We start from the raw sequence: 24165 nt of genomic DNA on the forward strand, positions 1-24165 counted from the left end.
TTTTGCAACACCTTTTGGTGTTAGCTTGAAAGTGGTTGAGTGTTAGCTCTTGGGCATTTAAACAAAAAGTTAGCAGTTGTATTTTTTCAGTTGGAAATACATGCCATAAGTATTTACAGTTCACTGATGGTTCAAATTGCTGATGAGAACTATCTCCACCTTACAAATAAGCAAAATGCGAGTTTATATTAGCATTTCAGCTTCTGCCTTTAAGTGTGACGGAGGAAAGTGGCCACCATGTGTTTGATGAACCCATCTTGAGAGATGCCTGCTGTAAATTTTACCTATTTTTTGGACATTAGATTAATGTGGAGATTTAAAATATTCTTAAATCAAGCCACACATCTTTAAAAAAAGCTTTTTGTGTTGTGTGTCATTTCAACAGCAGATTGTTTCAGACTTCTCGTGCACACTAACCAAACTGCATTTCGAACATTTAGCTTTGAAGGAAACAAAGAGAGGAAGGATAATTTTGATTTAACTGACTCCTAATCACCAGATAACTAAGTTAGACTTTTTGTTATTACCAAAGCTTCTATTTTAGGTGAAATTAGCAAGACATGACAAATGTAACACATACTGAACTTGTATTCTTAGTGACTCTACATTTTTACTGAACAGGTCAAAGTCCATCACCACTTTGTCATGCCAATATTAGACCAGTGTTTCAGAACTTAATCAATGTGTCAAAACCTTGTGATCAAATGATGATCTAATCAGCCTCAGAGTGTCGCCCATCTATCCCGGTCTGATCAGTCCAACAGTGTTACACATAGAATAGTTTACAGATTTAGAAATATTACACATATCCATAAAAGCTTCAACTTCTTTGTAAACATTAGGATAAAAATTATTCAGAGGCAAAAAATGACAACTCTAGCAAATGTTTCACTTGAACATAACAGCATATCATAATAAGCATAATTCTCTTTATAAACACTAGTGGTTCCCTTATTTTCAGTGCAAAATCACATATACTATCCAATGCCCTTTTATAGATTCAGCACAGCATAAAAACATTTCCAAACATAGCGTTATTATAAAACAACATCCTTGTCATCTCCCTTTATAGAAATGTCTCAACAGTTTTACAGTATGACTTGAGTCATGCACAAAATTAACCAGACAGAATTTATACAGTGTAATATTTAACACCTCTCACTCATTTACAAAGAGGAACTGAAGTGTCACGTGTAGCTTTTGGTGCTGAAACACATCAGCGTTTAGATAACTGGTTAATAACAGAGAATCCACTGAATATAACAGAATCAGTGGTTCAGAATAATAGAGTTATATACTTAAAAACTGTTACAGCCTCTAAAAACAGTTTGATAACAACAAACAGAAACGTTACCTCAGGTATGAGAACTATTTCAACATTGTACCAGAACGCACAACAACTACAGAGTCTCCTTTTTAGGCCTTAACGCAACTTAAGTGAAAATGAAAATAGAAAACCTCTAAACAGTTATGGCCGTATGTAAATGCTGTTATTTACCACAGTGTTTTCTTGATTTTGTTCGCGCTCGACTGCTTGAAACATTTGTGCAATCAATGGAGATCCGAAGATGCAGATTGGTGTTTTACTGCAACAACATCCCTCCAGAAACGTTTCCCTTTAACAGGAGCTGTTCGCTGTTTGTTGACGTGTTTCAGCCCATTAACCACTCCCGCGGTTATCATTCTATTTCAGGCTCCATAATTTCTTTTCAGTTAGAGCTGACTGGTTTAGGATTGTCTTGAACCAAGCAAAGCAACAGAGTGATACTTTTTATAACCCTATGAATAAACACATCTTACCCCTTTTTTAACTGTCCTTGGGGTCCTTTCAGACATATTAAAGGGTCGTTTAGCTTTTATTGTCTCCTAAAACAAATAACTAAGAGCAGTGCTGTGTGAAGTTAAAATAATGTGTTAAAAATAGAATACTGTGATGGTTTGAGCTGTTGGTTACAACCTGGATTCCCATGGGTGTTGCAAAACAAGACATTTTTTTCTGTCTGTCTTTTTATTTGTGTTTATTCTTAAATATTTGACAATTTAAAGTCTGGCAAATCATTTTTTGTTTGGTTATGGCCAAATTCACCTCATAAAACAACCTAAGCCAAATGAATCGGGAAAATATTAAGTATGCTATGGTTAAGGAGATGACCTGATTGCGTGCCACACCTTTGACAATATTCTGCTTCTTCTCAGCTCTATAACAGTCACCTTGAATTGAAAGAAAAAAAATCCATAAAAAATGTCAGATCTCAAAGATTTTAAGCCCTCAGTTGAGTCAGTTATATAAAGTTTTATGTGATGAATTAGCAACTTGTAGCAACTTCTGGGGTCCCAAACTTTGGACACAGAATTCCTAACAAGATGAGACAGCAAGATGAATTAATGATGCAAATCTTGCCTCCTTGATTTACTTCAGCTGTTCAAACTCCCCTGCAAGGATTTAACCAATAAAAGTAGAGTAATGGATCATTATAACGTAGACCTGAGACCTTCGGGGTGATAGGGTCTTGATCAATCCAACAGTGTAAAAATGAACACAGTCAACACTTCATCACAGAGATCCTGTGCCCAAAGATTAAGAACCGTGAGTTTAGGGAAGTAAATACACAGCTGACAAGAACAGGTTAACAGAATATTGTCTCAGTGCAAAGGCTCTGTAAACCACATTTGCCGTTTCCTCAAGCACATGCTATTCTACAATATCCTCATTTCCTCCATTCTTTTGCCATTTATTATTAAATGCATTCACTGAAGGTGTTCTGTTCTGGAGTGTGACCCTCATTGTGAATTCAGGAGCCTGTCAACATAATAAAAGGTTATGCCTCCCATGCTTTCAAGTTATACAAAGCCTGTTATTTCCAGGAGGAGGAGGAGAGCTTTTAACAGACTGCAAATGTGTCTAATATTAAGAATTCCTCGACGAGCTGTGTCTCACCCACAGCTTCGGCTTTCATCACCTCTTCTTTGTTCCTGTTCGATTAAAAACAAACAGCACAGTGAGCTAAGAAAACAACCTATTTTTCTATTTTCTACGCTCTGTTTGCTTCTCTTTCTGTCCTTAACACTGTCACATATTTAAATCCCCAAATGCCACTGTACGTTGTCCTCACAGTGCTTTTCTCTTGAGTGTGATCAGGTGTTTGTGCTCCAGAGACAAAACTCCAAGATGTGAACAGCTGCCTGTCCCCAAAGATAACTAAACACACAGGAGAGACAGCCGGGGTGCTGCTTCATTACACTTTGTAACACATCTAATTAAGTGACCCGATATAGGCTTATGACTGTGTATGTGTAAGTGTGTCTGCAGTGGAAGAAAAAAAAGGAAAATATTGAAAGTTTTCTCTTTTTTCAACCACAGATCAACCTAATTATACAGTACAGTTTACTGGAAATCCGACTGAAAATCCTTTTGACTGCACCATGAAAATCTTGAGGCATAAAGTAAAACATCTATTTCATATTTAAAAACTTGTAAATTTGTTCTTTAACTGTTGTCAAATTAAAGGCACAGTGCACACTTGCAGTCAAAGCATCACTGATACCTCCAAATGTCTCTTAGCTGCACTGTGTTCACCTCAACAGAAGCAAACCAAACAAAACCAAAGTAAACAACCAGAAAACCACCATGAAGACCTTTCAGAATGGGCTTCACAATTTAAAAAAAAATAGATAAAAACCCTGCCAGGACCTGCCAGTATAAGAAAAACAACAAAAACCAAAATCTGTCTGCAAATCCAGACAAAATCCATCACCCTCCTCTGCAGCTGTTCACACTGCAGTAAAACCATCCGTGTTATGTCCCTTCTGGGAATCAGGACTGATTGGGGGATTTAATGATATGTCTTACAACCAAAAACATCCAGGAGCTCTGCACATGTTCATTAGCAATTTGCAAACTAATGAGGAGTTTGGGTGTAACTGCTTTCAGCTGCATGCACCCCCATGAGGTGTTAGCACGACTTTACCTTCTGGTACCGTTTTAGCTGTTTAGTCAAGCTCTTATGTTGCCATAGAAGAGATCTCAGGTTCAGATAGAAATATAATAACTGAGGAGACTGAAAGCTTTTGACAAAACACTGATGATATTGGAGCAAAAAATCGGTGAAAATGTGGTATGAAGGGCCAACAATAAAGTCCACGTACACACACATACGGTGCTTATAAGTAGACATTCAGTCAGTGCACACTTTGTACAAGATTCCTGATTATTATTAGATAGATCATGAGTATTTACAATATATGCTAGACTAACATTGATAGACTTTAATATTAGTGTTCAAGTCTCTTACAGCAAATCAACATCTACATGTCATTCTAAGATATTTACATAGTATTTATGTAGGTCTGATTAAAGAGGAGGGGTAACACAGTATAGAAAAAAGCCAATCAATAGGATAGATTGGTTTTCACTATAATTACAAAACGGCAAGCCAAAGCTAACTCTTTAGCCTAAGTTTCACTAAAGGCACAAACAGGGCTAGCAGGGGTGAAGGCTTCAGCCTGATACACGTAAAGGATCACTTAGAGTTTGGCTTACAGATTCATGTAACACTGTTTCTACTGGATGAAGTTTGTTGTGCTTTGTTTTGATACTAGCTAACAGTACCGAGTGTCTTATTACCTCTATGAGGCTATTAAGGTGTTTAATTTTTCTCTTTTATGCCCTGTGTGGCTCTGTGATCAGGACATAGACCATAAGTCCCAGATGTTGGGCTTATAAAAAGTACCTGCAGGGATAATTCTCACACAATATAAAGGAACAATTTCAATCTTTGTCCTCGGTGAGGATTGTTTCACCAAGGATGAGACCTGCTCTCACCTCCAGTGTTTCCCTCTGTGTGCCTTTCTACTTCTTCCCAGAAGTTTTTCTTCGTTTCCACAGATTGCATTTTTTCAAAATGCTCAAACCCTCTGCCTGGCCTAGTTTTTTTTTAAGTATTCCTGCACCTTCTCTGCTGCACTGCTTTGCATCAGTAGTCCTCTTCCTTTGGCCTGAACAACCTCAAGATTTGCCTGCTATTCATTTGCATTGGCCTGTATCCTGAGTCAGCGTGCCACCCACTCAGATCAGAGGGAAGTCGATCAGAAATAGCAAAACAAAAGGTAGTGGGTTAAACATGATTGGCTTCAGAGTTAGAAACTGAAATAAAAATCTCAAATGCAGACATGTTCCAGCGCGGCTCAATACGCAGACTGGTTTTAAAGAGTGTGCCCAAATCAAATGCACTGAGAAAATCCAATTAAATCTTCCCATGGTGGAGCATAATGTCAATTATGAGGATTTAAGTGTTTGATCCATTTATCAAATGAATTGCAACAAGGTCTTGAGGCCATTAGGGCTAATCCCCTCACTAAATATGCCCTTCAAAAGAGAGGCTGCCTTTCCTTCACTGCACTTTGGTCTTACTCTGTCTCTGCTCCCAAAGCTTAGATTTTTCTTTCCCACCTCGCTCCTTTCGTGCCTCCTAGCTGTAGCCGAGGTTCTCCATCTCATGGCGGTACCGTAGCTCAGACACTTTAGCTTTGTGCTGCTTGCTTTCCAGGTGCTGCCTGAAGTCCGCCTCCTGCTCGGCTCCGCAGTTGCACATGGAGCAGTAGAACTGTCCGCTGGGAGTGACGCACATGGCCAGGTCCCTCGGGATGCGCTGCCTCGGTCTGGGGTTGTAGTACGGGCCTGAGGGGATGAAGAGAGGAGAGATGGAGACAGGAGGGAAAGATAGCTAATTGCAGCTGCAGTTTGAGAGCCTCATTCATTCTACATTTAACCACCATGACAGCTGGAGAGACGCTTCACTGTTACACTCACTACTAACAAACATTGAATTAAATTCTTGGTAGTTTATAAGCAGTAAAGTTCTTCTTTTGATTATCCTGCTAACAACTCTGCCAATACAAAAAAACAAACAGATGAACTGTTCCTAGTTATGTTAAAAAAATCAACCAAATCAAATGGCATCATATCATTCTCATAACACTTAACTATCATCGAATAAGGATGTAGCCTCCAGGAGCAAATGTCAGTTACTCATATTCACATAGCTGTCAGCTTCATCTAATGTCAAGCTCAGGGTGAGAAGCTTGCTCTTCAACCATCATACTGCAACTTCTTTCCAGGTTGTCATTCATATACCATCAGTGATTCTGTTGATCGGGTTTTTATTTCTCTTTTTATTTTCTTTATTTGCTTGTGTTCTACATTCAATGCTTTCGTTAAAGACCAAGAGCAGTGCAAATTTAAAGGGAACTCTAATCAGACAACAAATGAAACCAAAGGGCTGAAAGCTTATAAGAATGTTTTGAAATCTAAAAAGAAAAATATGAAACAGATCCTTTTCAATCTTGTTGTTTTTAGTTTACCTGTACACAACTTTACAGCCTGGCCCAAAAAAAAGGTCACACACTCTAATATTTAATTGGACCGCCTTTAGCTTTAATTACAGCACGCATATGCTGTGGCATTGTTTGGATAAGCTTCTGCAATGTCACAAGATTTAATTTCCATCTATTGTTGCATTAATTTTCCACCAAGATCTTGCATTGATGATGGTAGAGTCTGACCGCCTCGTTAAGCCTTCTCCAGCACATCCTGAAGATTCTCAATGGGGTTCAGGTCTGGACTCTGTGGTGGCCATTCCATGTGTGAAAATGATGTCTCATGCAAATCCATTGATGGAATAACCTGGTCATTCAGTATATTCAGGTAGTCAGCTGACCTTATTCTTTAAGATTAGACTGTTGCTGAACCTAGACCTGACCAACTGCAGCAACCCCAGATCATAGCAGTACCCCCACAGGCTTGGACAGTAGGCACTAAACATGATGGGTGATCACTTTATCTGCCTCTCTTCTTACCCTGATGTGTCCATCACTCTGAAACAGGGTAAATCTGGACTCATCAGACCATGTGACCTTCTTCCATTGCTCCAGAGTCCAATCTTTGTTCTCCCTCGCAAATTAAAGCCTTTTTTTCTGGTTAAACTCACCGATTAGTGACTCCTAGCGGTCAGACTCTACCATCATCAATAAAAAAATCTTGGTGAAAAATAGTAAACACGTGCCGTAATCAAAGTTAAAGGCGGTCTAACAAAATATTTGAGTGTGTGACCTTTTTTATTGGTGACAACTATTTTTGGGGGGCTGGGCAGTGTAGCTCCTAGTTTACCTGTTATTGAAAAATGTTGTTCTTATTAATTATATTCTTGTTCAATTTGTCTCTATGTTTGTAACGTTGTGTTCTTTTGCTGATGACTGTCTTGGCCAGATTTGCCTTGAAAAAGAGAGTTTTAATCTCAGTAGGACCAACCTGGTTAAATAAAATAGGATAAAACTGTCAAAAAAGGGTAGTAAAAAGAATTAAGCATCCAGTTACTTACCAGGCTATATTAATAAGGAAGTGGCTGATATTACTGTTTAGTAGTGTTACATAATACAGCAGAGAAGGCTTCTTTTCTCACACAATCTTAGCTCAGAAAAATAAACTAATTGATGTACTCAAAAGCTAAAATAATGTTAATAAACGTAATGTTATACAGGAAGTCTTTCAACAATAGATTTATCTATTGTTTAAAGGTTATCAATGAGTTATCAATGTGTTTTTTTTCACATATACAAAGCCACACCTCCTGATAAATATCCCCAATCATTGTCTGTTCAGTTACTCATATATCAGTGTGGTAAAGTTATAACTATTGTCACGTATGCTAAATTTGCATGTCTTAAAATTCAATTATGCAGCAGCACAACCATATGAAAGCACTGAGCTTTTCTAACCTCACCATAATGCACATTTTTCAGGGTCTTGCTATATTTCTCACAAATTAAAAGTATGCGTTAAAGTGGAGCTGAAAACTGTCTCTGTCTGGAAGACTAGCTGCATATGTTTAAGTCTGTTTATAAAAATGGTTAAAGAAACCTAAATCATAGTTGAAATGACGCTTTTTGCTTCCCTTTGTCTCCACATGGACTGTTTTCCTGCTTGCCACCAATCACATACTCAGACTAAAAAGCACAAACCAGACACCCAAAATCGTGTCCTGCCACCACAGATTGTGTTCTCATATGCAGAGTCTGTTAAGTGATCATAGTAAGCAGAGAAAGGCAAAATGATTGAAACAGCCAAGTGTTTGTAACCACGCTATCAGAGTGACACTACAGCTTGAGTATCACAGTTTGAAGGTCTGTTAGATTTCGTCTTTGTTTCAGACTGAAGTATTTCAACACCAAGACTGACAGCAGTGAGATTAGTAGCAGTTATACAGGGCACACAAAATATGAGTCGTAAAACCTTTGTTCTGTCTTACTTTTCTATAGCGTGAAGCCATCTGGGATTAGGACGAGTAGTGCTTGTTAGTGTGTGTGTTCCTCTGTGTGTAAAAGAAGTAAAACGAGACTGAGATAAAGCAAGAGATAAAAAGACAGCAAGACGGCAACTGCAGAAGAGAGCAGCTATTTTTGGGTTTGTCCATCAAGAAAAAAACTGATTAAATCAGCAGAACTTTGTAGTGTGAGAGGGAGGAAGGGAGGGAGGGAGGAAGTGAATTGGCTCTACTGCATGATTCGCCTTGCTCCATCTTGAGCCAAGGTGCTACTGTTTTTTGTCTGTGGAAAAACAGAGAAAGAGATCGTGGCTTGACGTCAGCAGAGAGTCTGACGTTACCTGCTGTGTATCTGTTTTCACACAAGCACCTGGGCGAAAGTAGACTGTCACACAAGCACTCTGAAAACGAGGTGAAAGAAGCTGCAAGACAAAATCCTTTTATCCTTTAGCTATCACGTCTGCAAAAAAGTGGAGCAGTTTCTCTTGAGCACTCACAAAACAGGGGGAGGTTGATGATTAAGATGATCATTTGGGTAATTAAGATGTTTTAGAGAAAAGTCAGCGCATCATACCTGGCATGGAAGCAGGTAGCTGTGGGCTTCGGCGGTTTTTCACCAGTCTGTATTCACTTCCATCTTTCCTACTTCTTTTTTGGGCCGAGTCATTGTTTCCTTCCCTGAAACAGACAAAGCCAGAGTCAATTTAGTTTGTCAGAGAAGGTGAACAAAATATACATTTAACAAGGCTACTTTGGTGATAAACAGAGCCAGAAGCTTTTTGTTTAACTACACTGCAAAAAAACAGACATCTGTAGAAGTGATTTGTCTAATTTTAAGCAGAAAATGTCTTTTTAGACATAATCTGAGCCACATTCACCTGAGCAGTCGAGAAAAATGTCTGATTTCCAGTTATTTAAAGACAAAAACTAGGTCTGAATTGCTTGTGACAAGTTAAAAAATCTTGTATTAAGTTAAGTTACTTGTATTAAGACTTGGGATGGCCATTAATAAGATTTTATTGATACCAATGCGGTTTTCAAATTTGCTTATTGATCCAATTCTTTATTGATTCCCTTATCAATTCCTGCCATTTTCTCTGTAAAGAAGTTGCTTTAGAGGTTTTATGGATCGACAACATTAAATTGCGTTTTTGAGTGAATAAATATGTAACTGGCCACTAGATCTGGATATCTCTGGGTGTAAATATACAGAAATAAGTAAAAATTGCACGTTGTGTGACATTGATGTACTGTTTAGTAATATATTATTAACTTAAGTACGCCATCTAGTGTCTTGAAGTGGTTATAGCATTATTCTAAGTTGTTTGGAGCCGTACTTGTGAAGCTAGCAATAGGCCTGCATGTAACTTTTCTTTAATTTACCTGTTAGATTTTGACATTTTGGGTTCTCAGTATTGTTTAAAAACACTGTGATATGTCTCTATGATGAAAGTTGAAATTCTGAAGCCTAAGTTATACCAATGTATGGTAACCGCTAGCATACCACTGCAATTTTCCATGTATGTAAGCATCAAGCTAGCACCATTTTATTTATTTCGTTTTTTGGTAAATAAGGAGATTTATACCATGTTGAATGTATTGAATAAGAATCTCCTGTGAGAGAGTAATTGACTTTTCTTTGTAAGTTTAGTTCTTTAGTAAAACTTCAAGTTGAAAATCCTGAATCATAGCTTTTTTTGGGAAACGTTATCTAATTGCCAGCCTATGATAGCTGTTAGCGGATAAGTCACGTGAGGTGCTGCAGCTCCAGTGTAGTGTAAAGAATCGATAAGGGAATCGTTAAGCACAAAGGCTAACGATTGATGAATTTGAACATTTCTTATCGATTCAATGAAAACTTAATTTGTCAACTGCTTGTCTTCTTATCATACATTTGGCTTAGAAATCTGAAAAAAAAGCTGAAGCCTCATAAGGTCTTTAAAAAAGCTTCTGAGCCCATACAAAGCAAAATAACTGAGTCCCTCTGTGCTCTAAAGTTTCTGAACTGAAACCTACATGTTGTTGGCGTTCTGTTGGGCCTCAGCGAGCCGCAGTTTCTTGGCGTGGTTCTTCCCCTGGTAGTGAGCTTGTGCAACTGCTGGTGAACTGAAGGAGGCGTCACACAGCTTACAATAGTCATTCTCAGTGGCTAAGATGACCCGGGTTGCCCCCTTATAGAGTGCCTGAGGACACAGGACAAAGACAGACTGTGTTTGTGCTGAGAGGAGTAAACAGTAAGAAAACAAAAAAGAAATGTTTCTGTTTGATAACAGGGAGAAGGGGATTTCATGCACAACAACGTTTGCAATATTTAGCAATGAAAGTCATTTAACCATAAAGGAACACACATAGACAAAGGTTTAAATATGCATACCATTAGTTTGTATACATAAATAATACATTTGTACATTATGTTGCCTTTAAAAGACTTGTTTCACACAGATGTCACGTAGATATTTCTGGTACATTTATTATGTTTCCTTTTATCCAAATGAAACAACAATGACTGAATACAAAGCTTAACTTGAACAAATTAAAACATTTCAGCACACAATTCACATGCACAGCTGAAAATGATGTGAAATGTTCTGGGCTGAATAATGAACTGAAACTCTCGATACACTCAGCAGAGACATTAACTAGAATATTCTTTCTAAATTGTTGCATTGTAAAAAAAAAAAAAGATTGAAACTGGTGATGCATACATACTAATAATCTCCCAATGGTTTGACCATGTGCATCTTGTTATTCCCTCCCTCTTCTACTTTCCTCATCATGCTCCTGAGGTTTAATAAAGCATTTTCATATGATGAAAATGTTATTGTTGTTTTCCAGCTTCTATTCAGAGCTACATTTAAAATCCTGGTAACAGTGATTAAATGAAATCAAGCCAGAGGGAGTAGGTATTTCACATATGCAGCTGTGAGCTTCCACTCCCAGGACAAACACACTTTGCAGTTCTCTGCCACCTCCTCAGAACAAAATGACCTCTACCAGCACACCGGGTACCTTGCAAAACAGAAAACCCACCTACTCAACTAGAAACTGTAACATTCAGGTGGGTGGGAGCTGGATTCACAAGTTTGGTCCTGACCTGTCTGCCTGCGTCACTGTCGTTGGATCCTGAGCTGAGCGCTGTCTGGCCAGCTCCCTCGAGTGCATCTGGGATCCTGATTGCTGGAGGCTGTTGACTGCCAGCGTAGAAATTTCTTAACTTTTTGCTGTGGTTCTTCCCCTAGGAAGGAAGACGGAGAAACAGGGGCTCTTGTTTGCATGCAGATAAATATTTAACATGTTTAGAGCATATTTAAACATGAACTTCCTCTAACCTGGTAGTGAGCCTGTGCCTGCTGAGCTGAGTTAAGCGTAACATTGCACAGTTTACAGTACAGTGGTTTACACAGTTCTCCTAGACCCAGTGCGTCCTCTTGCTCCTCCACCCCCAATGAAGAGCCCTCATCTTGGGGCTGCTCACTGGCTTGGGCTGCCTGACCTGGAAGAGGAGCACCAGGTATGACACAGTTCACTGGAGCTGGAATGGGAGCTGGTCCAGGGGGTCTTGGAGGCAGCTGAGAGGAGTCTGGGCCTGGAGCAGGAGGGGAGGACAGTGGACTAGGAGGGAGGGAGAATCGGACTGCCCCAGGAGCCACTACAGGAGGGGGTACCAAGGCTTGTGAAGGATTTAAAGGAGGAGGCCCCATTTGTTGTGTAAGGTCCATGGGTGGAGGCACTATTGCTTGAGAATGATCTACGGGTGGAGGCAGCATCGTGTGCGCCATTGGTGGAGGCCCGAGTGGCTGAGTTGGGGCCATTGGAGGAGGGCCTAAGCTATGTGGTGGGGTGATGGGAGGAGGCCTTAATGTGTGAGAAGTCATAGGATGGGGACATAGAGTCTGGGTGGGAACCATTGTTGGGGGTCCCATTGCTTGAGCAGGGACCATGGGAGGTGGACCGAGAGGTTGCACTGGTGCCATTGGTGGAGGTCCCAGCTGGTGCAGCGAGTCCATGTGATGGAAAGGCTGCTGGGGATGACTGAAGAGACTCAGGGGAGGCTTCAACATGGTCTCTGGGCCTGCAGATATAAAAGATGTGATTATATAAAACGTCAAACACATTACGTTCAAGTCATTTCCTTAATGAGGAGGTCAGTGTTAACGGGCACTACAGCAATAACACATCATTAGGCTATGTAATCAATTGCCATTTCATATCCAAAAGTATTAATGAAACTGTAACCTCGATATTATGTTCTGCTCATTCATAAAAATGAGAAAAAACACCCAGTAGACTGGATAAGAGCATGATTACGCACTTTAAGCCACAACAAAGGTGTTTCTCACTTTCAGCAAGAAAAACGGTTTATTTTTCTTTTCCAGAAAATACTCTAAAAGATGGATTGCAACCAAGCAGCAACCTCCAGTCTTAATATATGAAGCCTATGTGGAAGTGCCCAAAACTGCAGTTTCTCAAGCATCCACTTGAGGCTGGCTGCAGAAGCATCAGAAACCACATACATACCAATTCAAGGAAGACTAACTTTACTGCAAAGACTGCCTGGATTGTATAACTGTTTTGGTCTGAATAGTTTATTTCTCTATCAGCACACAATTTACATGTCTATGAATCTATCTAAGTGTTGCATGATGAAAGGCGCCACTGACTTAGCTGATATGCCAGCATACCATAGCTATTTGCAAGGAATCCAAGGCTTGCCTTAGCTCTGCCTCTTTGCCTCTTGTTTGGTCAACTGAAAGTTAAGTTGAGTCAGCATTTTAAAGACAATGTACATGAAAATATTTTTGCATAATCTCTAGGTTTTGTTTTCTCTGCCATTGCCACCAGGTTCACAAGTGTGAACAACTGTTGGAAAAAATGCAAAGAAGTTCAGCGTAGCCTTGCAGTGCCTACCAGTGCCTACCAGTACCTTTGATTCTTAATCCATGGCTTTACACACAGACTATATTTAATATAGTCATTCTTGTGATATATGTGCTGAATTTGGCTGACATGACATGGATTTGTGGGATTAGTGGTGTAAAGAGAGCGCAGAGAATCAGTTTCAGTGAACATTTTATAATACTGTGATTTAATTTGATCCATCAAATTGGCCTCAAAGCAAGGAGTCCTGATGTGTGTGTGTGCATATATATAAATAGAAACTAGGACCACATTTCTTGTCTTTCAAACAAATGTCTTTTAAATCTTTCAAAATAAAAGCATGATCGCCTCTGGTGTGTAGACTTTGAAGATGCTTCAGATACAGCAGGCTCAAGTGGACATTGTGCACTGACAGATCATCATACAGACTCTGAGACAGTATTTGGTTGAAATCCAATGTCTAATGTACAACAGCACGGAGATTATATCCTGAAGCCCTGAGGCAGGAAAGACGTAAAGAAATGTACAAATGATAACACATCGTCGGACAGAAGAGATTTACACTCCAGTGGGCATCAGAAAGATTAGACTGCACCCACAGCGCCTGCAGCCATGCACACGGGACATTTTCATATATGTTCATACACACCCTGACACACACTCACACAGACAGTGACAATAAAACCCTCAAGCTTCTCTTCACAGTCTGAAGTGTGACTGCTTGAATAGACCCCTGTTTGTGTAAGAAACCAGAAATAAAGAACATGATGTTGGGTTTGTCGCTGCGCTGATTTGTCTGAGTATGTTTGTGCCACTCTGATGAGCTGTTTTATCAGTGTGTGTGTGTTTGTGCTTGAGTGTGTGTAACTCCATACATTGACAGGTCAATAAAAAGTCAACAGCTGTGTCAAAACTCACTGCGCTGGAAGCTTTTATCTGGAATCCAACTGGACACCCAATGGCAATGATTCATGGCCCCAAAATAACACCCTGGGGTGTTTGTGTTTCCGACTGCTGCTTTCTGTCTGTCTGTCCAGCCTGTCTAGCTGCCTCTCTGTCACCTGGCCCCACTGACCTCAGCAGAAAGGTATGCCGGATAAGTCACTGACCTTACTATAGTGTACTGAAAGATGACTCTGTGGAAGATTAGCTACACACCATGCAGACACATTATGAAACAAAAAAAAAACAGAAAAAGATCACTTTCACTACACATTGGCAGTGTTGTTGTTGTTTTATTATATTGTGATCTGCTGTTTTGGAAGCTCTCTCAAAAGAGGCTTTCTCAGGCATCTGCAGGGAGCAGGAACAGTGATTTATATGCAATAAACCTTGTACCAAGTGGGATATTATTAAAAATTACAGAAACCCTTGAGGGGCATGCATAAACATATTTTATTTAGCCTGCCTTTCCCACGATAGCAAGTCATTTCTAGCTGTTTTCTCTAGATCTCAATTTATTTACCTCACTATTTCAAGATAATAACTCAAAGGGGTGGTTACGTTCAAGTGAAAAAGAGCAAGTAAAATTGTGAAATACATGAAACAAGTTTCTAAAACTTCTTAATATAGCTGCAAAATGTCAGTTTCATGTTTTTACTCTACTGTTTTACTTTATAGCCAAACTACTTTCACTCAAATTGAGCTGGTATGTTTGGACAATGTTTTTTTTTTTTTCTTTTAGCGTTTAAATCCAATTGGCACTATACCTCATCTGTATTTATGCTAATAAAAGTTTAAAAGAAGGTCTGATGGGTACTTGACCTGACACAGTTTATGAGGAATGCTTAACTGTTCGTATTTTTCACTGGAGTCAGAACAGAGCAACATTCACCAATCAGGTTCCACATTCTGCACGTAATCAATCTCATCAGCAGCAGCCTCCAGAGAACCCTTCAACCCTGATTGAGACAGCATGCACAGCAGTTCAGACACATCACTACAGCAGCAACTTTGAGCACAAAGAACACCTCAAGCTGATTTCTTGAAATTAGACTTTTAATGTTTAAGAGATCAAACAATATAGCACTGTTTCAGTACTTATGCAATTAATGCTACTAGTTTTAATGGTGAGGCAAACCCAGTATGGGTCATTAAAGTTGTCAAAATGTTCAATGCTTTTCTATATGATGGGCTTTACAGCAGTACAATCTGTGTATTTTTTCCAATAAATTAGGGATGCACGATATTGGATTTTTGCCGATATCCGATATGCCGATATATCGAAACCCCTTTTGGCCGATACCGATACCGCTACCACTACCGATACCGATAATCACAAGTTTGTTTGTTTTTTTCACTGCAAAGAAAGCTAAGTCTATCCTGTACTGGAATTTATATGTTACTCCTATTGTGATGGTCTTATTTGTTTAAGAAACACACATAAAACAAGACAAAAAACATTTGATTTTACCATAAATAAGAAATGTATTATTTTTTCAAACTCAAGACATTCAGTATTGAAATACAGAAAAAATATTTGTTTATATCACATGAACTTTAAATGTACAATGCATTTTTAAACATAACCAAGTTGCATTTGATTATTTAAGACTATTATTATTTAATACTGTAACAACCTGGTGACAGACAGAGCTCTGCAGTGCAAATAAATGAAGTGCTATATTTTATTTAAGGAGCTTATTTTTCAGATGGAAAATAATAATAATCCTAACTGAATAGCACCTTATCGGCTGTGCCTATCGGCAGAAATTTTCATATCTGCCGATACCGATAAACGTGTTTTTAAGCTTTTATCAGCCAATACCGATATTGTGCCGATAATATCTTGCATCCCTACATTAAATACTATCAGAAAGACATATTTTCAGTCATATTTTAAACCAGGACTTCCTGCAAGCAAAAGGGAGAGCAGCAGTGGTCGGGTTTCATTGGGATTAAGCAACGAGAGCGAGCACTACAAATGAAAACTAAGTGGTGAGACAAAAAATAAGACATTTACCAATACACAATATCAAAGTGCGACAATTAAATATGAAAGATACACAATTATAGGAGCAGGAATAGACCTTGTGTGAATCTCCACAGTATCACACAAAAGTTTAAAACTCTGTCATCCTGACCACCCTATACTAAATTCATAGCCATTTCTTTGTCCAACCCACTATGTCCTTAAATCCACGGAGACACTTCAAAGTGTAAAAGCACTTCCCATGTGATTTATTGTTAGTATTATGTCTAACAACAGCACAAGGGCCAATAAGACATAAAACAACAGCTGATTTGTAGGTGTGACAATATCTGCAGTGACACCTTGGATTTGCTGAAAGTTTTTTTTTTTTAACCACTCTTTCTCTTGCAAAGAGAAATTTATAACTTTAAATAAAATACTGACACCAAAGCAAAGCAATTAACAGTTGCATGCTTCTGGGGTTAATAATGTGAAAACTGTCTATCTCAACCATGACATAATTACATGATTTATTTTGTTTACTTCAACATCCTTTGAACACCCCACCACTGCACTATTGTCTCATGCAGGCTTGTACATATTGCCTTTATAATGACACGCATAGAAAGCAGGAGTCATATCACTTGTATGCACACACACACACTCTCTCTCACACAAACACACGTCTGATTCTGTTTCAATAACCCTGGAATGAAAAAGGTACAGGTTAGGAAAACGTACAGCTTGTTTCTGAGACAAATTGAGCAAAATCATGATGCTCTTTTGATTAAAAGCCCATGTGTCCTTTCAAGCGGAAGAGGAATAATTAAAGCTATATTTCTCATCATAACTGAATAAATACTTATTCAGCCTCAGCGACAGCACAAGGGCACATTTTGCCCTTGTGCTGTCGAGGATCCAGAATCAGCCACAAAAAATATTAATCTTTAGCTATGACTGTGCAGATTACAAACAGTTACAAATCCACACCAGATGAAAGCATCTATTTATATCTCCCTCAGTGAAGACACAAAACAGGTCCAGCTTGCAGAAACGTCGTACCAGATCAAAGTGCAGCTGTTATAAGAAATAGAAAAATGGGGCTGGTGTTGAGTCCATTTTTGAGGTAAAAAGGTTCAGACAAGCCAAGAACCCTTCCGTTTATTTTGGCTGTGGTCTTTCCATATTTTTAATGAGAATGAAAGAGGCCGAGGTCAGTTTTTTCTCCTCCTCTGAGACCAATTTCCAGGTCAGCAAAGTTCAGTCTGCGTGCCAGCTCATATTCTTGTTCACAGAAAGTGGACTTTGCTGCAAAGTTTAAAAAAAAAAAAACTTTTTGCATCTGAGCTTTGGGGACAAAATATACTTTGCAAGTCAAAACCAGGCTTATGTAATATAGCCCAAAGCATAAGGCAGCAAGTGATGAGTAGACTGACAACACAGTGACACTTAACATGTTTTTGAAGAGATAGTCTCTAAAGAATAACAAGGACAAGGGACCTCAGAAGTTATGCTCATGTTTTTTATCTATTTTTTGAACTTCACTCCAGATATTTTACTTTTTGGGTGTAGAACCAAGCCACACACACACACAAACTCCTGTCCTGGAGCCTGATCATCCTGTGGCCTCCACAGAGAATCTCTAAATAGGCCAAGTGTTCATTTTCTCTTGAGTTTTTCTAGCCATACTGTGCTGTATCACATCAATTATGGAGCAATGAGGAGCACATGCCTCCTGCACTTATTCCATCTGCTTCACTAGACACTGGACAAGAGCTAAGAGCAGCCAAGACCAGATAGCCATCATCTTTCTGTACTTTTTATATCTCACTTTGCAATAAAGTTTTAAATAATTGACAAGAGTGCGATCTGTTCTCCATTCAGGGCTAATTTTCTTTTCATTTTGGCTGATGAGAAGCTGTAAAAACCAAATAGTACTCAAGGGATAAAACAACCAACAAAAAAGCAAATCAGTCTCATCTGTTCGATAATTAATCCAGCTTGTTTTTTCACTAAGATCCCCACTATCACATCTTAGACCAACTTCAATCCAAGAATGCAGTCTATGCAATTTCACCCTGACAGAGGGGCTGATTTAGGATGACAGTTTGATGGCAGGACTATAACCAGGTGGACAGATCAGTCTCATGCTGTAAATCTGAATCATCTTTAGCTATATGATCCATATAGCCTCAAGTCCCTGCCACCAGCAGGAAAAGCCTTGTTTTCTTTTGGCAGGGACGGTGCAGGTGCAACGATAAAACCCTCAGTGTGAAATTGCCACATGCCACCATCAGCTGTGCAGAACAAGCGGTGCAAAGGGTATGAAGTGAAGGGAGCAGCATTTTTTTCACTTGACAACAGACTGCACTGAAGTGAACGTAGGATTGAGGCTGTCTTAAATCAAAGTCTGACATCAGTTCAAGATCTAAAACTCTCCCGTTGTACAAGAGATAGTTCGATTTTTGCATCGCAGAATATTTGAGCTGAACACAATGAGGGCTGGTACACCCCTCTAACATGACATTTTAATGACAGCAGAACCAGGGCAACCAGGTTTAACATCAGCCATCCACTGTATAATTTGAAAGGCTCTGTGGTTGAATTTTCAATCCCTGCACAATCGTGCATCACCGCACCGCTGGGTGTCAAAGAGGAGAACATGTAAGGCTTTAGCCTCTCCTTACCTGGCAGTCGGGTGAGATAATGGCTGCTGTCACCGTAGCTGACAGGCGGTGAAGTGTAATTTCTGCAGTATTCTGCACTCTGGTAGTACGCTGCATCCCCGGTCTTCAGCTGCAGCGCCATCATCGCACTGGCATCCCTTTGCCAACTTCTGCTCTCCAAAAAACCGGGCGATCCAGGCGCGATGACAGACCTTACCACACGCTCAGACACCGCGGCGTTCACCAGAGGGGGGATTCACAGAGTGCACAGGCAGATATGAAACGACAGCCCCGCGTAATGAATCTTACTTCACAAAATTTAATCGTATCTTCTCATTTTTTTCTCAGTCAACCTCAGCGAAGGTTGCCTCGCTCCTACTGCCATATCTTTAAAGACGGAACCCCTGCTGGTTGTCCTCCCGCTTCCCCTCCTCTTGGTACAGTCCATTTCCGATGCCACCGCTCTTGATTTGCATGGGTGGCAATCATGACACATTGTAAAAATATGTTTCACCTCTGTGGTTCACTCCGATCACCCGTTCAAGCTATTTGTGAGTGACAAATCTGCTGGGTAAACAGCCAGTAGGTGTTTGCTTCTATGACAGGGGTAAAAAAAAAAAAAGAGGGAAATAATATTCAAGTAAAACTAAGCCCATGAAAGCAGATTAAAGACTTGGAATCCAAACTTTTTGGCTTATTACACTACATATGAATGAATTACATTTTAAAGAATGTATGTTTATATATTTATATATATATTATATACTATATATAAAAATTATTATATATATATAATGTTTACCCTTTACCTCAAACAATAATGTAATGTTTTCAAAATGTTCTTTCCAACACTAGATGTCATGGACACTGTCCTTGTTTTATAAAGTTTATGATTATGGGTATAATATCTGTGACCCATTTGTTTTTGATAAAGACAGGGCTTGACATTAACACCGGCCGACCGGCCAAATGCTGGTGGATTTCGGCAGTGGCTGGTAACACCGCCGCTCCCACTGGCCACTTTGGTGGGTTGAATTTTATCTCAGACATGGAGCAGAGAGACAGGCAAAAAGATGACTCTGATGATGAAAGCTCAAAGGAAATTTAATTTACCTCTCCTTCATTGTCATTCTCATGAAAAAAGAAAAGATTTTCTGATTACAATTGTTAATAAATATTTAAGCAGACAGTGTCTCTTGCTGAGTTTTTATTAGTTCAGTTAATCCCCTTTACCATTTTATTATAAGCAATAACAAACTACTATTTTAATTACTTTGTCTTAATAGACTGCATATTTTCATATGAAAGGAGCACAATGTTACACACAACTTTATCAGAGCTGAATACCTGATTAAGGACCTGTGAATTTTAACATTGATGTACTCTTGTTTTGAGTGTGCATAGGGGTCATTTACATTTAAAGAGGTTGTAAATCTTTTTTAAGTAAACTTTAGCATGTCATCATCGGCTTTAATCATATTGAACATAATTATCCAACAACAAATTGTGGCCAGTGAAAATACTGAGTGGCTAGTAAATCAGGGATCCCACTAGCCATAGTGGCTGGTGAGCAAAAAAGTTCATGTCAAGCGCTGGATACAGAGTCTGAAGCGGTTGGTGGGGACCATTTTGAATATGAGACAGGCCTCCAGCTTCCGCACTAACAGCTACAGGATGGGTGCCTGTAAGTCACGTGGACTAGATCTCATATTGGTCCAGCTTGTGATCTAAATATTCCCCAGACTGCTTAGTTAAAACAAAAAATAAATCAGCCTCTGTACAGTGTTGGCCGTTTAAAGAATTGGTCATTCAGACAGCCATTTTTTGTACAAGGCTGTATAGATTTTTTATGCAGTAAAAGTCATATAGCCAGGCTAGCCCAGCCCCAAAAAAAAACAAAAAAAAACAGACATATACAGCTGATTATATGTAGGTTTCCAGACCTTCTGCAGCTGGCTTTATGAGTAATTTCAAGAACTGCAGTTTTTAGTTGATGGGGCAGCTCAGTCAAAAAAACATGTAGACACGCCCCTGGTTGAGGAAAGTAGGTGCCACGCCCACTAACATAAACATTGTATATATTATTATTCATGCCCTGTGGTGATTTTTATGGGTCATGTACATATCAGTGTGGTTTCGTGGTTTGAGAAACGACTGAGACGACCTTTTAAACCACTGATATGACTCAGTGATGAATGACACACACTTTCACTCTAATAAGCGTGTGTTGGTGTGGTAGTGGAAGGGAGGAGGGCCTCAGACAGCGTGGCTGCGGTACCGCAGCAACACTTAACGTCCAGTCGACCAGCAGCCCGTTTGCTCATTGAATCCTCAGCTTTGCACTCCGGGTTGGACATTTTGGAGATAACCGTTCACCGTACAAGCCTACAGCGTTGGAGGATTTAATGAAGACGCGGAAAAACCAGCACCGTTACGTTTAGCTGGCAGAGACATCAGATAACAGGCTGCTGCTGCCCGGGAGCCGGGAGACACAAACCCCGGCCGTTGGGATCTGGAGCTGTAGGCTAGCTGGAAGGCTAGCTGACTGGCATCAATCGAGCCTCACAGACTGGCATCCTTAAACACTTCACGGCGTTGACGCCCTCTCAGAAAGGTAAGATAACACGCTGAAATGTTTGTCTTTAAACCCTTAAGTAGACAGAGAGCATTCGTTTGATGTTAGGACATGTATTCATTATCAAGGGTATACCAGGCTCATCGTTAGCCTTTAGCAGGAGAACAAGACATCTAGCTAACGTATTTATAAAGCGAAAATATTGCTCTTTTGACTAGGTGTGGTTATCAAAGAACTATATATATATATATCCAACGTTAGATAACGATTGCCAGCTCATAATGTAGCGTTGTCATTTGAGTTGTCATCCCTGAACACCCAATGATAGTTAACCTGCTGTTTGTCTGCTTTAATACTGTATAATGCCATAGATGCCTGTGGTGTTTGTTTTTTAATTTCCTCCTCTTTCAACACATTTCTGTGACAGTGCAAAGATGGACTGAAACATGAAGGGTGGACCTGTCCCATCGTCAAAATAGGAGGGCTTCTCTTAGGTATGGTTCACAAACTCCTCTTAATCTTCAGTATATATTTTCTGCTGATTTTTTTTTTGCATATAATGTAAAATGATCTCATGTCATTTCATGAAAGAATGGTTCTTTTCTGTTAGGCAGTGTAAAAACAAAAAAGTCCTTTATACTGAAGTTGAAAATGCTTTAATATAGTATATTTTTCTTATCATTACAGGAGGTTTAATATTTGGGTTTTCTTCTTATTCTTTTAGTTACAGGATTGAATTTGTGCTCATTAAAAGGAAGTGCAATGAAAGTGTGAATGACCTGGACAATGTTCACTATTCATAACAGAGACTGATATAGGTCTCTGGACAAGATAAGTGGGTCAATAACAACAACAACAAAAAACAGCCACAATAGTTGTCTTAGAAACATGATAATAGCTAAATTGGATTGTTAGTTTCTTGAACCTTGTTTTCCCTAGTATCCTGTAGTATCTTGTTTTCAATATGTCTCATTATATGGTGCAACTGGCCCTACCCTCTGTTAACCAGTCTGTTTAACACTGGAGAGACCCAGCTCATGGGTGAACCTGACAACCCTACACTGTTGTGTTTCAGTATTCAAAGCAAGCTCATGTCTCTAGGCCAATGTTTCTCCACTCCCACATCCTGTGTTGTGAGGAAGCTTCCTCTTTTGTCCTAAAGTGCTTTGCTGCATCCTGATCAGGGTCACAGATCGTGGAACAGCTCAATAGCTGGTTTGTTCTAATTCAGGGGGTTTTAGTTTAAGCCTGTTTTTGTTCATATTTTAATGGTACCATCCTGCGTAAATGAGGTTTGATCAATTTCATGCTTTTTTTTGTCTTGGTTACAGCTCTAAAGATTGAGTCAGTGGGAAGTTTGTAGTCAGACACAAGATAAATGCAACAATTTTCACAGGGTGCTTTCCCTTCTTTTTTATTTTCTTGTGCTCTATTTCCAATTTTCATTAGTTCACCCTGTCCGTCTGTTCTTTCTCGCTTTCTTTCAAATCGGAAAGAAATACATTACATGAAAACAAGTTCTACAAAACCAAATATACCACACATCACAGAATGGCACAATGTTATACTGAGAATTGTTACATCCTTCTTTAAAATTGAAGAAATGCATGATGCAATCCTGTAAACAGCTCTTGTTTTCTTTCCGCTCTGATTTCATTTTCTGAGAACTGCTTGTTTATGAGATGAGTTGGTTAAAGGTTCAATAAAGACATTATGTTGAAACTTTTTAAGAGCCCACACAAACACATTCTTTCCCATCTCAGTGTCACAATCCACAGTTGACTCACTTTGTTGTTCTTGTGTCTGTCTGTGAGTGTTGGACTTAAGCAGATGGTCAAAAATAGTTGTCATTGAAGTCCCACAGGACCCTGACATTTCCTGGAATTCTGTCTCACTAAAATGTGGCAGTAAGAGTAAATTAATGACGATGTAATTTGTGGTGGTTAAACCTCAAAAACAGATAGTAAGCTCTTTTTCTGTCTTAATGAAATCACAAATCAAATTAATATTGCCTAAACAGTGAAGTGATAAGCAGTGGAAAATAAACAGTCTTAATACACCCCCTGGCTTATCTGGTGTTAGAATGAAAGACAATCAGTTTTCCCTTTTACATCCATTTTCACAAAGGACACATACCATACCAGGTATACAATGTTTTTACAAGTCACCAAAACTGTGACACTGCTGGTTATTTAACCAATTTTTAAATAGACAACAAAATTGTAAGGCTCAGACTATGATCTGAAGTGTTTATGGATCAATCAACTTCATGTGTAGTTTGTCTGAATTTAGCACATTTAAGGCATTTAGTGTCTTGTAGGTCATTTCTCTGTTGTAACAAACCTTATAAATCTTATAAGGTCTGATACTGGTGGAAAGCCTGTTTGATTCACTTTTAAAAGGTGTCATTTGTAAGGAACATGCATTTGTGGGATGAGCAGCACATCTGAGTATGTGGGTTGTGCCCATGAAAAGTTGGCCAAATCCTCTCTGCCAATGCCAAACAGCTTCCTCACACAAGTTGACTTACTTTTTGCACTTTTTTTATACCAAAATAGTTTAAAAAAAGTCAAGTAGCTAAGTAGTTAGGGACTTAGTCTCAAAGCCAATTGCTCAGGATTTCATGATAGTTTTTGTCTGAATGTTCTTGGCAGTGGGAATGCTAAACTAATGATTAATTACAAGATTTATTTTTCTTCCATCTTAACTTCTGGCCATCCTCCACAAAGAAAACTTTGCTCCTTTGGTAATGATTTTTGTTTACCTTGAGATGCCTCTGTCTTTTATTTGGGTGTGGATTCAGCTTAGTTCATTTGA

General features: G+C 39.2%; 2 protein-coding genes across 2 annotated transcripts in view; one reads left to right on the forward strand and one right to left on the reverse strand.

The window, feature by feature from the left end:
• Positions 1 to 5454: 5454 nt before the first annotated feature.
• On the reverse strand, positions 5455 to 19173 carry zmat3 (zinc finger, matrin-type 3). Its single transcript, XM_074668043.1, has 6 exons — positions 18795 to 19173; positions 11648 to 12390; positions 11413 to 11553; positions 10335 to 10501; positions 8893 to 8996; positions 5455 to 5677 (listed from the first exon to the last, which is right to left on the reverse strand). The coding sequence occupies exons 1-6, from the start codon at positions 18916 to 18918 to the stop codon at positions 5469 to 5471; spliced, it is 1488 nt and encodes a 495-aa protein (XP_074524144.1). The 5' UTR covers positions 18919 to 19173; the 3' UTR covers positions 5455 to 5468.
• Positions 19174 to 20899: 1726 nt separating this feature from the next.
• Positions 20900 to 24165, forward strand: part of pik3ca (phosphatidylinositol-4,5-bisphosphate 3-kinase, catalytic subunit alpha) — a 28274-nt gene continuing 25008 nt past the window's right edge. The window contains exons 1-2 of the mRNA XM_074667920.1: positions 20900 to 21387; positions 21776 to 21842. The gene's annotated coding sequence lies outside the window, so the exon portion shown is untranslated. The remainder of the gene's footprint in view (positions 21388 to 21775; positions 21843 to 24165) is intronic.

This window comes from Halichoeres trimaculatus, unplaced genomic scaffold (assembly GCF_033239565.1).
Source record: "Halichoeres trimaculatus isolate MK-OKI-2021-1 unplaced genomic scaffold, fHalTri1.1 fHalTri1_scaffold_4, whole genome shotgun sequence".
Taxonomy (NCBI): Eukaryota; Metazoa; Chordata; class Actinopteri; order Labriformes; family Labridae; genus Halichoeres; species Halichoeres trimaculatus.

Bases quoted from the DNA above. Each gene is read 5' to 3' on its own strand.
- zmat3 (XM_074668043.1), bottom strand. From the start codon at position 18,918: ATGATGGCGCTGCAGCTGAAGACCGGGGATGCAGCGTACTACCAGAGT. The intron at 11,554-11,647 runs GTTAGAGGAAGT...CTTCCTTCCTAG, and splicing joins AGGCACAGGCTCACTACCAG to GGGAAGAACCACAGCAAAAA. The intron at 5,678-8,892 runs GTATGATGCGCT...TCATCCCCTCAG, and splicing joins GCTACCTGCTTCCATGCCAG to GCCCGTACTACAACCCCAGA.